This window comes from Orcinus orca, chromosome 17 (genome assembly GCF_937001465.1).
Source record: "Orcinus orca chromosome 17, mOrcOrc1.1, whole genome shotgun sequence".
In the NCBI taxonomy this organism is placed as follows: Eukaryota; Metazoa; Chordata; class Mammalia; order Artiodactyla; family Delphinidae; genus Orcinus; species Orcinus orca.
Genome location: NC_064575.1, coordinates 46246814 through 46261050, shown reverse-complemented (window position 1 = coordinate 46261050; position 14237 = coordinate 46246814). Strand labels below are relative to the sequence as shown.

The 14237-nt window shown below is 38.0% G+C and overlaps 1 protein-coding gene across 4 annotated transcripts in view; it reads left to right on the top strand.

Moving 5' to 3' along the window:
* The first annotated feature begins 2517 nt into the window (after positions 1-2517).
* Positions 2518-14237, top strand: part of VIRMA (vir like m6A methyltransferase associated) — a 62041-nt gene continuing 50321 nt past the window's right edge. For 2 of the 4 annotated variants that reach the window (XM_049700214.1, XM_033438281.2), the window contains exons 1-2: positions 2518-2757; positions 10757-10872. In XM_049700214.1, the coding sequence (XP_049556171.1) occupies positions 2695-2757; positions 10757-10872 (179 nt within the window). In that variant the 5' untranslated portion in view covers positions 2518-2694. Of the gene's footprint in view, positions 2758-10756; positions 10873-14237 lie in introns of those variants that run through there. The other 2 variants (XM_004275381.4, XM_033438282.2) reach the window with 2 other exon arrangements.

Sequence of the window (14237 nt, the reverse complement as noted above, 5' to 3'; positions counted from 1 at the left end):
CAAAGAAGATATACAGATTGCCAACAAATACATGAAAGAATACCTCATTTCTTTGTTCTATGCAACAAAAGTTCTCGAAAGAGTTTACACACGTTTTTTGTACTCAATTCTTATTCATCTTAAAAAGTTTTATTTTTTATTAGGTAATACATGTACATGGAAATAAATTCTATTTCTGTACCTTAGCCATCAAGCTCCCGTCCCTGGAGGCAAAAATAACGATCAGTTTCTTGCATAATTATTTCAGAGATAGTCTATAAATTCAAATACACACATGGTATGTATGTGCAACACAAAGAGTGAAGCCTAATGTAATATATGGACTTTAATTAATAATAATGTATCGGGGCTTCCCTGGTGGCGCAGTGGTTGAGAATCTGCCTGGCGATGCAAGGGACACGGGTTCGTGCCGCGATCCGGGAAGATCCCACATGCCGCGGAGCGGCTGGGCCCGTGAGCCATGGCCACTGAGCGTGCGCGTCCGGAGCCTGTGCTCCGCAACGGGAGAGGCCACAACAGTGAGAGGCCCGCGTACAGAAAAAAAAAAAAATACTGTCTCATCAATTGTAATAAATGTACCATCCTGGGAATTCCCTGGCAGTCCAGTGGTTAGGAATTGGCACTTTCACTGCTGTGGCAGCCCAAGTTCAACCCCTGGTCAGAAAACTAAGAGCAGCGCAGTGCGGCCAAAAAATAAATAAATAAATAGATAAAATAAATGTACCCCCCTAAATAACGCAAAATAATAATAATAGGGGAATCCTTGATAGAAAAAATGGGATATATAGATAGGAACTCTGTACTATCTGCTCAATTTCCCATAAAACTAAAGCTGCTCTAAATAATAGTTTATTATTACTATTATTAGGCCATGCGTCTTGTGGGATCTTAGTTTCCCCACCAGGGATTGAACCCGCACCTTCATCAGTGAAAGCCTGGAGTTCTAACCACTGGACTGCCAGGGAATTCCCCCAATATTATTATTTTTTTAAATCTACCCCACACTACACTTAGGTCAAAAAGAAAATCAAAGATAAGAAAACGAGACTATGTAAAAAAATACCAATAATAAACGCACTACATGGTATACTAGTTACAGTTAAAGCAGAGCTTATGGAAGAGTTGGTAGACATAAATATACAGTAATAAATAAGAATATAAGTAACTTAAGTATCACCATAGAAATTAAAGAACAGCATATAAGCCTAGAGAGCAGAAGGAATTAGCAAATACAAAAGCAGAAACTAAAGAATCAAAAAACAGAAAAATGATAAAAGTAATAAATATAAATGCAAGAAGTGGTTCTCTGAAAAAAACAAATAGTAAAAGAGATAAACTGTTAGCTAATAGAGAGGAAAGTGGATGGCTGAGGAAGGAGGTGGGTGGGAGATTTACTTTAAAAATTTATTATTAAATATTTCAGACATATCAAAAGGTACAAACAATAATGTTAGGCACACCTGTGAAACAACCACCAACCTAAAAAATAAAACATTAACAAAGCATTTGAAGCCCATGTGCACTTCTCAATTACATCTCCCTCTGGTTCACCACTATCTTGAAATTTCAGTGTTTATCATTCCAGTGCATTTCTTTTTAATTTTATAACATATATGCTCCTAAAAATTTGTTATTTTATATCTTTTGAACTATTTAAATTCTATACACTCTTCAATGTGTGAAGAATAAGTGTTTGCTTAACCATTTGTTAGATTATCCACGTTAGTAGATATAGCACTGGTTCATTCTTTCTACATGTTTTATACTAGTGCATTGCATAAATATACCAGAGTTTACTGATTATTTCTTATTAATGACAATTAAGTTTACAGCTTTTTAAAACTATAAAGTTTTGCCATGAATATTCTTGTATCTGTAGGTATTTCTTTGGGCACATGTGCAAGAATTTTCCTAGAAGTGGGATAGGCACATGTAATTTTACTAGATAATTCCTAATTGCTCTCCGAAGCACTTGTGCCAATGTAGACTACTAAATAATTCCAATTGCTGCAATGTTCATCAACAGGGAGCCAGGGAGGCTTACTTTTCACTCGACATTTTAACTGTTCATGACATTTCACGTTTTACAATTTTTTGAATTTTATTTAAATAAATTTTCACAATAAGCCTGTGGATTAAGTATTATTATTGACAATGCAGTTTCCAGATGAGGAAAAAAAAAATCTCTTCGTTTTGAGTCAGTTTCCTTTCTTTTTTTTTTTTCTTTCTTTTTTTAAAAAAAAGTCTTACTTTCCAACCTCGCTGACTGCACCTTTCTCCTGCCAGCCCTGTAAAGGTTTCTTGCTGGCTGGTTCACTGGGCCAGGAGTCCTGAGTTGGCTGCGTTCCTCACTCCTCCTCCGCCGCTCCTAAGCCTGCTCCACACTCCGCCCCCGTCCCGAAGCTCTCGTGGCTCTAAAACGCGGTAGGACGACGCGGTTTGGACCATTGGAGACGCCGTAGTCCCTCCCCTTCTTCCTCTTCCCCTCTCGGCGCTCTGAGGGCGCCCTCCGCCGCGCTGGAGAAGGCTGGGCCGGCGACTTCCGGAAGCGCGACGCGTCGCGATAGGTTCAGGCTTGCGGCGCCAGCGCTTTGGTCACAGGAAGTACCGGCGTCTCTCCCTCTCCTGAGCCGCTGTCGCCGAGCTTGGAGGGCTGCCCCGGAAGTCCTCCCCTTTCCCCCGCCCGCGGCAAACATGGCGGTGGACTCGGCGATGGAGCTGCTATTTTTAGACACTTTTAAACACCCGAGCGCTGAGGTAAGCCTTCGCGACTTGATTCCGACCCTGTTTCTCGAATTGGGGACTCTTACAAAAAATCGTTAGGCGTGTCTCGACTGTTCCTCGTGCCGATTGCCGCTTTAATTCCTCACACACACTCTCCCTTCTCCTAGCTTGGGTGTGGGCGCCGCGTCTGGGGGGTGGGGGTGGGGGTGGCGGTAGCCACCCCCACCCCCTACATTTCCCTGCGGTAGTTTCGGCCCCGCGTCGTCTTTGGTTGAGTTGGCTGCTCTACTTGCTTTGGTCCCCCACCCACCTCCTCAACCCCCTGGGTCCGCTTTGGGCCTTGAAAAGGATCATGGTGCTCAGGTTTACCTCAGGTGATGTTTTGGAAGGGGTCTCGGACACCTTGTGTTTGACAGTAGCGTTAGTGACCGAGCGGGTCACGTTGGCTTCCTGGTTCCCAAATCCCTTTTGCTAGGTCTCTTTTCTAACGGGAGTTATGCCACCCAGATGTGACACTCATTCGGTTTAGGATTGCGGTGTTCTCCAGTTTGTCCTGAAACTTTAATACAACTTATCTCTTGGAAAGATTTCACACATTAGGACAAGAAGAACTTACACAGAACGTCCTTTGTCTGCAGCATACTTGTGAAGAGGAGAGAATTGTAGTCAAACTGTAAAGGACAATTGTGTTGTCGTTTTGAGGGGCGAGAGTGGGCTCTTGTAGAGTAATCGTTCTGTATGAACTTGAGCGCCCCTGAATGCATGACTGTTTCTGCCACATGTAAATTGAATAGTCAACCGGCCAAGAACGTACAGAAATGAAGTTAATAGAGAAATTCAAAGAAACCCCAGAGCTCACATTTCTCTTTCAGTGTAAACTTAATTTAGAGAACTTTTTTTTTTTTTTTTTTTTTTTAATTTGGCTGCGCCGAGTCCGGGATCTTCGTTGCCGCGTGCAGTGTCTGTTTTCAGTTGTGGCATGCGGGATCTAGTTCCCTGACCAGGGATCGAACCCGGGCCCCCCGCATTGGGAGCGCGGAGCCTCAACCACTGTACCACCAGGGAAGTCCTCTAGAGAACTTTTGTTAAAAAATTGAGGTATAGTTGATTTACAGTATTAGTTTCAAATGTACAACATGGTGATTCACAACTTTTATAGATTATACTCCATTTTAAGTTATTATAAAGTATTGGCTGCATTCCCTGTGCTGTATGATATATCCTTGTAGCTTATTTGTTCTATACACACAGTAGTTTGTACCTTAAGAGAGAACTTTTCTGTCTTCAGAGGTAGGGATGGTAGTGGGTAGCAGTTGTACTTTGGTACTTGTTAAATAAAAAGTTTGACAACCTTGGTCTTCTGATTATTTTAACGAATGGTTTATAGGTCTATAAAAATCAAATATTTGGAAACTTTAGCATATCTTACTAACAATGAATTATCTTGTGGTCTCTCATTTCATGTGGTTCAATTAGCTCTGTTTGTTCAATGACCATACTTTTCTGACTGCAGTTCCAGCTAGGCTTTAGAAAACTCACAGTGGAGGCAGTAGTTGGATAAGAACAAACCTATCATGCGTACAGAAATAGGGAACAGTTAAAAATGAAAGAAAAGCATATGATGAATTGGTTTAGTAGTTTACTAGTTTAGGAAAGTTAGCATTCATTCACTTACCATATATTTAGAAATCTAGTATTCATTCATTCTTAAGCAAGCATTGAGGACCATGGAGAGGATAGGACCGGTAGTAAATACCTTCTGGCATTGATTGAGGAAGGCTTAGTAGAGATCATATTTGAACTGAGTCTTGAAGTAGGAGTAGGGGTTTTTTGGGGATATGGAGTATTGGGATGTTTGTTCTCAAGGAGTTTATAACTAGTATTGGACATGAGGTCCACAAAATTATGATTCAAGTTAGATTATGATGAGTGCATAGAGACAGAGTAGAAATTTCTTGAGGTTTGTCTCCTTTATTTCTAAAATGCTTATCAGTGTCTGATATATTAGGACCCCAGTCAATATTTATTTAGCTCCCTTTGGTGGTACAAAAAAAGGCTCCGTGATTTCAGAGGAGGGACAGATCACTTTTCATTTGAGAGTATCAGGGAAGACTTCATCAAGGCAAGTGGCATATGAACTTGGTCTTTGGTGGAAGAGAATATGTTCCACAGTTATATATAGGAAAGGAGGGCATTCTCCTGGAGTAGTCAGTCCTTTGGAAGGGTATGCTGAGGCAGTAGTGTGAAGTGGCACCTGATAGGCAGTTTGAAGCCAAATCACAGAGTTCCATAAGTGGTCAGCAAAGGAGTGTGGGCTTTATTTTGTAAGAAATAAGTAGTTTTTGAGCAGGCAAATGATATGATTAGTAAAATTAAGGTAGGTTAGTACACCAGTACATTGGTACATCAGTAATGCCTAAAATGGTTCAGAATAATTAGAGGTGGCAAATTGAGAAGAAAAGGTGAGACATAATGAAAACCTGAGTTAGCAGATGGGCAGTAATCATTGATAGCATTTATTGAATGCTTATTTTGTGCAAGACGCAGTGCTTTGGTAATTTAAATACATTATCTCTAATTCATGAATCAATTTTGAAAGATAGTTATCCCCATTTGATAGATAAGGAACTGAGCATGAGAAGTTAGGTGACTTTCCTAAAGTGGCGTAGCTGAATTAAGACATACCAATGCACATTTCCTGGCTCTAAAGCTGTGCAGTGCTGTGTCCCAGTGGGATTAAGGAGGAGGGAATAGGTACAATATAAATTTTGGTTGTAGAATTGACAGGATGGCAACTGATAGTGTGAGAGTAGTTAAAAATGATAGAATTCTAGTTATAGAGAACTGGTGGAACTAGAGAACTCGTGGGGCCATTGTTAGTCATAGAAGAGTCTGGAAGTGGGTTTGAAGTGGCTTTGATGGGAACAAGATATTTTAGTTTTTGATTTGTTTAGTCAGACACCAGATAGATTCGCACAGTAGGAAGTTGGGAATCTGTTTAACAATTATTTATGAAAAACACTTTTGAAGGTGAGGCATAGCTCTAGGAGGGGCAGTACAGGTAGAAAAACAAAAAACCAAAATTTACTGCACTTGTTTTCAAAGGAATTTGTAACCTGGTAGAGAAAACAGGCATTTATTCAAGTTTCACAAGGGGAATATGTGAAGGTTTGAGTAGTGCTAAATGAATTACAAATTGTGTTGTGGTTTGTATGCCACTTTTTAAAAAATAAAAAAATGTTATTTTAGTAAATTTTAATTTTATTATAGAATAATTAGAAGTTACAGAAAAGCAAAGGCTTTCATAGTTCCACCTTTCGTAGTCTCATCTATCATTAACAACTTTCTTAAATTTTTCACAAGTTCTCTAGTAATTAAAAAAATATATATATATACATACACACATACACTTAAATGTATACACACACCACACACATTAAGGTACTGATAACTATAATACTGTTTTCTGGTTTCTTTTCTCACCTAACAATGTGTTGTGCATCATTATAAATGAAGAAGTACACCTATACAACATTTTAAAAGTAAGCTTCATTTTCAAACATTCTCTTTCTTTTTTGACTAGGTAACACACGTACGAGGTACCAATTCAAAAGTGTGTACAGTAAAAAGTAAATCTTTTATCCCTGTCCCAAGCCATCCTGTATAACAGCATTTTTATTGGTTGTGTAATAGTTCTTTAAGTGGTAATGCTATTATTTATATATTAAATTCTCATACATCTAGGCTTCTGACTTTTTACAGTGATACGATATTCTTGAGGCTAAATTGTTCTATATGTCTTTAATTAGTTCTTTATTACTTTCCAGAGTGGAATTGCTGGCTTAAAATTCAGTCTTACGAGGGTGATTGATGTTAGAAGGTCCTACTTCATTTTAGAGTTTAGGAAGTCAATTTGGAACTCAAACAGCAGTGATAATGCAAGTGGCAGGAATAGATGACATAGCCTTAGTTTACCCTTAGGAGAGGATAGGGAAGAGAAGATAGTTGCAGGAATAGGAAAGTAAGGAGAGACAGCTATACTGTGACCTTTAAACACACAATGACTTCTTCCTTAGATGTGGCTGAGTCATGGAACCTGACCAGTCTGTTCTTCACTTTTCAGGTACCTCTCTAATCATAAAACTTCCATTCCATGATTTCCCACTGTCACCCTGTCTTCCTAGGTTTAGGTACTCCTCTAGATATTTTAAGCCCCTACTTCATTGTAATATTTTTAACTTGGAAAACACAATTCAGTCATTTCTTATTAAGCACCTGTTAAAAGTCTTTCATTCATTAAATGAATATGCTCAGCACTATGAATATAACAGTAAACTGAGACTTGGTTCTTGTCTTCTTGAAATACCACTCCAACAGGAGAGTTAAAAGAAACAATTAGGGGGTTCCCTGGTGGCGCAGTGGTTGAGAGTCCGCCTGCCGATGAAGGGGGCACGGGTTCGTGCCCCGGTCTGGGAAGATCCCACATGCCGCGGATCGGCTGGGCCCGTGAGCCATGGCCGCTGAGCCTGCGCGTCTGGAGCCTGTGCTCCGCAACCGGAGAGGCCACAACGGTGAGAGGCCCGCGTACCACAAAAAAAAAAAAAAAAAAAAAGAGAGAATTTAGTTTGATAAGCACTCATCTAGACTTGATCTGGCTTAGCTTTTAAGAGAAAGTTGACATCTGAAAGGAGTTGGGACAGGAGCGTGGAAGGGTTCTAAGCAGAGACAGTAGCATGAATGATGGCATAAAGATGAGGAAAACCAGGGTATGTTGGGGCTATAAATTTGGAGTGGTGAGAAGAGACCATACTTGTTTATAAGACTGAGGAATTTGGCCTAGTGTCTAGAACTAGAGGAGTGACAGCAGAAATGGAGGGAAATGCACAGATTTGAGAGCTGTTTAGAGGTTTAATCAATAGGACTTGATGTTTGGATGAAGGAATTATTTAGGTGAGAGAGAATGAGAAAGAATCCAAGGATGATAATGTTTTCTGTCTTGGCCATTGTCTGGATGGTGGTGCCATCACTGATGTAGGACACTTTAGTTTTGGACTTGTTGAGTTTTTGGTGCCAGAGGGACATTCAAATGGAGATGTCCAGTTGACAGTTGGATATAGTGGTCTGGGGCTCAGGAGAGAGGTCCTAAATGGCGATACAGATTTTTGGAGTTGACTTCTGGCAGTGAATGAAAAACTTATTTCTTGTAATCTATTGATTGTGTTTAGCTACTCTGCCCTATTTTCCTCCCACATTTTGCCCTCTAGCCTTGGTGAACTATGCTTGTAATTTCTTGACCCTTCCAAGTTCTTGTTTGCATTCCTTTTGCACATGCCTCTCCCTTTGCCTAGAAAGCTCTTTATCCCTCTGTTCCACTGATTCTTGTTTTCCTTAAATACTTACTTAGATCAGGTGCTACTTCTTTTGGGAAGCCTTCCCTGACACTCTTCTTTTCCCCCCACAAATGTTTGCCCACAGTCTGATTTAGGTAAGTACGCTTCTGAGTTTTCATAGTTTCCTGTGTGAGTCTGTATCATAGCAATTTATTTATTCATCTACTACAGTAGATTGTACCTTAATGGCAGGGATTATGTCTTGTCTTTATATTCTCAGGACCTAGCATACCTTGGAACATTATAGACATTTAGTAAATGTTTCAAAATAAATATTTAATAAAAGTGGTAGCAACTAATATAGAAACTCTTCTACTTACAAACAAAATAGATTTTGAAAGGCTATTTGTAAAACCTCAAGTTGATCTTTTTAGGTCCACAGTGACGACACCCTAACTACTGCTAATACCATTCATTAATTAGCAGGGGGCAGGGTGGAAGGAGGTTAGAATAAATAAAGTTTTGTTCTAAGTTTCCTTTGTAAATATTAATGAGAATTTTTAACCATATAAGCAAAGGAGTATAAAAGTATAGTAGACTTTTTAAGTAGAGGAGCTCTTTACAGGACAGAAACATAGAGCCAAAGTTTGAGGCAGAATGCTTTTTCTTTTATATAAATCTACTGTAGTATTTATTGAATACCTACAGTATATTTGTAATAATTAGGATATAATTTCAGCTGCTCTCATAAAGTCAGGATAACAGTGGGTTAGATAAAATAAGATTTTCTCTTTCAATCTGGTTTTAAGTATTCTAGGGCTAATGTGACAGCTCTGCATTGTCAGAGACAGGTTCCTCTCCCATTCTTAGGGAATTGCCTGCATTGTCCAAGACAGCTTACCATAACATGTGTTCTAGAAAGGCAGCAGAGTATAGAAGAAGAGGTGGCAGGAATTTCTGAAGTCTGAATTTTCCCTTTAAGGACATGACCCAGAGTTGCCTACGTCATTTCCATTTACATCCCATTGATCAGAATCTAGCAATCACATGTTCACACTAGCTTCCCAGGACATGGGAAATTCAGTTTTTAGTTCACTTTTGCCCAACTCAAACTTCTCTAGAAGAAGAGTTGTATTGGAAAACAACCGGCAATCAGCCACACTTTGCATTCATCCTGTTTCTTTTATATCTTTGAGAGTATAAAGTACACTTGAATAGTTAACATTAAGATTTCTATACCTATATATTTAATTATATTTAATCTCTGAGCTTAAAATGCAAAATTGGAAAGTCATCCTCTGTCATATTTTAGGAAAGACTCATTTGACTAGTCTTTTGGTCTGTTGATAGGCACAGTATTCTTTGCAGCTTCAAGAGGCACTTAGGACTCAGTCTTTCTAGATGCAAATAATATGAACCATTCTTATTATAAACTTTGACCACTAGGTAATGATGTTTGGCTGAACTGCTAGGAAAAGTTGATGTAAAACAATCGTCCAGGGCTTCCCTGGTGGCGCAGTGGTTGAGAGTCCACCTGCCGATGCAGGGGACACGGGTTCGTGCCCCGGTCCGGGAGGATCCCACATGCCGCGGAGCGGCTGGGCCCGTGAGCCATGGCCGCTGAGCCTGCGCGTCCGGAGCCTGTGCTCTGCAACGGAAGAGGCCACAATAGTGAGAGGCCTGCGTACCACAAAAAAACAAAAACAAACAAACAAAAAACAATCGTCCAAAAACAATGTGAAAAATTTCTTTTTAAATTATTGATCTCAAGAGCTACATTTGTCTGATCTTGTGTCAAATGATACATAGAAATAAATGTACACTAAATTTATGCTATCCATTTATGTTATTATAATAAATTCTTAGTTTGTGGATTTTTTTTCCTTTTTTAAATTTGAGAGGGTTTACCTTAATTGTTTGGTGCCTAAATGGCTTCCCTGGATCTCTTGATATGAGTATGTAAGTTTGGTAAATTAAGCTAATTTAAATAGAGATTCACCGTCTCTCATCTATAATTCAGAAATTCAAAAATGGCAGAAAAATCTGCCCTAAATACATGTGGCCACGTGCTCTGATTTGAACTGATATGATGCTAGTTATAATCTTTATTTAGTGTGACTGTTTATACATGTTGCTGCAGAAGTATTAATGTTTTGGTTACAAGGTACTGCCCCAGAAGCCACTGGGGGTGTTAAGTAATATGTAGTGTTTGTATCATTTGCTTTCTAAAAATCTAAAAAGTCAGGATTCTGTTTTGTCTTTGGCCGGCACTGCCTGCTGTGCGGGATCTTAGTGCCCTGACCAGGGATCAGGCCCGTGCCCCCTGCAGTGGAAGTGTGTAGTACTAATCACTGGACCGCCAAGGAATTCCAAAAGTCAGGATTCTGAACGGTGTCTGGCTCCAGAGGTTTCCAGTAAAGGATTGTAGGTCTCTACTGGCCTAAGCAAAACATCAGCAGGGAAGCAGATGCAGGAAATGTTGTTATACAAATGGAGAGATTTAACTAGGTACATTTTATCATCACCTGTTTTTAAGAGTGGTTTTAATACCATTATAAAAAATGTAATAGCACTGTTTTAATGATGTGGTGTTTATTTTAAAATTTTTGTGGTATTCTGAATGAAACAAATTGAAGTGAATAAATTTTGAATAGACAAAGTGTTTTGCTTACAGTATATTCCTCTCCCCCCTTTTCTTAAAGCAAAGTTCTCATATAGACGTGGTTCGTTTTCCATGTGTGGTTTATATCAATGAAGTCCGAGTTATACCCCCAGGAGTAAGAGCCCATAGCAGCTTGCCTGACAGTAGAGCATATGGGTAAGTCAGTTTTCTTTTTTAAAAGTACTTTTGACTAAAGTTGATCTAGAAACATACTCTTAAATGCAAAAATTTAAGGTAATATTTTGTAAGTAAAAAACAAAAAACCTAAAACTTTATTCAGTTATGGTTATGTTATGTTGCATTGTAATTGACTCTAGGTTTTCTCTATAATCTATATATTATTATAAACTTGAAAAGAGTCATTATTTGACCTGAGTACTAGATTAAGTTTTTCTTTCTTCATTTCTTTTTTTAATTGGTGGAAATAGGTTTATATTTTCCAAATGATTCTAGGGTGGCACAGTATAGTAGATGAAATATTTTTAACGTGACTTTTTCCTTGAAAATAAGAATGAGTCTGAATATTTAGAAATGTATCTTTTATTATGTTGCTACATTTTTTATTATATTATTTTATAGTATCAGTTTTCATGACTTATTGGTGATCTCCTTAGCCTGATACACGTGTCTTTTTATAAATATGTAGCTTCACATTACCATTAGTTGTACTGAGCAAGTAGTTATTTGAGCATCATTTCTCTTTCTTAGTCTCTTTGTGAAATAAACCAAATATAAGACATGGTTCCTGATGTAGAGTTTTGGTTTTTTTAAATCTTTTTTTAATTTTAATTTTTTGGCCATGCAGTGCGGCTTGTGGGATCTTAGTTCCCAGGATTGAACCTGGGCCATGGCAGAGAAAGCACCAAGTCCTAACCACTGGACCTCCAGGGAATTCCCTGTTGTGGAGTTGTTGATAATTTTAACAACTGACATAAAACAGAGGAATTTGATCTTTGTTGTAACATGAATAATCATCTTCTTCTGATTTTAATTACATGAACTGGAGATGAAAGCTAAATTTTGGTTATAGAAACATGAATATGTATAATAAATATATCTGTGGGTTTTTAGCTTATAGCCTAGGCGTTACTCTTACGTATCAATGCCACATTTTGTTATGTCCATGCTGTGATAGCTCAGTTTCTATTACCTGAAAGAGTTAAGCCAGCTACAGGGGTGACTGTTAATGGTACAGATTCAAAGTTAAGGGCTCATTTCTTCATAATTGTGAAAAGTAGTTGGTTATTCCTAGAGGTAGATATAAAAATCTTCAAATGTTTTCAGGTCATTCAAAGGTAAAACAAATACAAAACAAAACAGTAAGAATGATTAGTATTTATAATGACAAATCATTGTAATTGACTTCATATCTTTTTTGCCATGTGTAAGGAAATAAAATCTCCTGTTTTCCTGTATTTCTTTCTACTTTTCCTATGTGTGTAGAATGAGAAAGATGGAGTAATGATAGTGTATCCAGCAGTCTTCTCTAATTGTACTGCTTTTGGTCAAGAAAGGTCTATTAGTTATCTGTTGCTGTATAACAAACTGTAGCAAATTTAGCAACCTAATCCCCTACTATTTCTGAGGGTCAGGAGCCTGGGAGCTGCTTGATTGGCTCAAGTTCCCTCATAAGGTTATAACTAAGATATAGGCTTTGGGTTGCAGTCTCAGAAGATTTGACTGAGGCTTGGGAATTTTAGAAGCCTGTTCACATGACTGTTGGCAGATCTTCAGTTCTTTGCCAGGAGATCCTTTCTATGGGTTGCTTATGTCACAGCATGTATTTTTGCAGGGTGAGTGATCCAAGAATGAAAGTGAGAGAGCATGCCCGAGAAGGAAGCCACAGTCGCTGTATTTTATAACAATATCAGAAATGGCATACTGTGACATACTTCAATATACTGCTTTTACTATATTCTGTTGATTACATATTCTACTGGTACAGTGTGGGAGGGAACTACACAGGGGTGTGAATACCAGGAAGCAGGGGTCTTTGGGGGCCATTTTGGAGGCTGGCTACCACAGCAGGCAATATGAATCTCTGCCATTAGCTGCAGTGGGTAAGAGTATTTGTTACATTTCCCCTCTTCTTATCTCTCTCCTTTTTCTTAGCTGGGCGTGAATGGCTGTTCATGTTTTAATAGTTCCAAATATGAAATTATTATCAGAAACAACTTTATGCACAGTATGTTATAGAACAGTAAAATAAAGTATTGATTCAATAATACAAATATGTAAGATGTTGGGAAGCCTGAAATCTCAAGGTTGAAAATAATGTTAGAGATGATATATTTGTGCAGCACACTTTATGATAGTATTTTTTCTCATTATGAAATTCAGAACTATGTCAGGTAAAATTAAAACCCCTGTTATCCCTCCATTCTGAGAGAATCTTAACATTTGAGGCCATGTGTTTTTAAATTTATATGTGTGCGTTTATATATATATATTGTTTTTTGTTTTTTGTAAATGTGGTATCTTATGTGAGGTTAGGTTTTAGAGTCAACAAGTTTTAAGATGAAAGTCTAGTGGAGTCAAATTACCATTGATTCTTTAAATCGCTTTTCGGTGACCAGGACCTGAGTCTTTGGTGCCTCCAGAGGAAAGAATTTGCATTTCAGTCCTTTTTCCTTTCCTTGAGATATTGGAGGCCAGGGTCTGGTTTGAAGAGGAAGGCTAGGAGAGAGAGACTAGAGTTGTTGAGCACATATAGTTGAATTTGGGTAAGATAAAATGTATGATGCTGCTCTGATCCCACTGCATGCTATTCTGTGTATTCCTTTATTTCATTTAACATTATGTCAGGAGTACTTCACATCATTTAAATTTATTTGAAAATATGATTTCTAATGACTGCATAATCTAACAAATCAATGTACTCTTATTTATTTGGCTAGTTCTTAAAGTGGAGACCATTAGATGGTTTTTAGTTTTCAAATTATTAGTATAATGCACCTCCTCTTGAAAAAAGTCTTTGTATATTAGTGTTTCCATAGAAACACTTTGTAGAGAAAAGTATTTCTGGAACAAATGGTGTGAACATTTTCTCAGTCTCCTGAATTTTATTGCCATATTGTCTTTCAGAATGATTGTACCTGTTTGTACTTCTACCAGAAATACATAAAGGAATCTCTTTCAGAGTACTCCGGGCATTACACTTTTTACCATATGGATTTTTTGTAAATAAACAACAAAGCATGCATTGTTTAAAAGTCAAGATTTTAGTTGAGCGGAAGGAATTTCAGCAAGGGTGTAGCAGGGTTTCATTCTAGTGCAAATTAAATAGGCTTTAATCTTGATTATAGAAGTCTATAGAAAAATCAAAATATTTATGTAAATTAGTGCTATACAAATTTCAATCTGGGCTTTAAGTCACAATTTAGGGCTCTGATGCTCAAATTATTATTACAGTCCTGTATGAATGTGGGTTAAATTGAAATTAAATGGTAATTATTATTTACAACTTAAAGTTAGTTAACTCCTGATTCTTTTTGCTAATAGAATAATGATATAAGGAATTA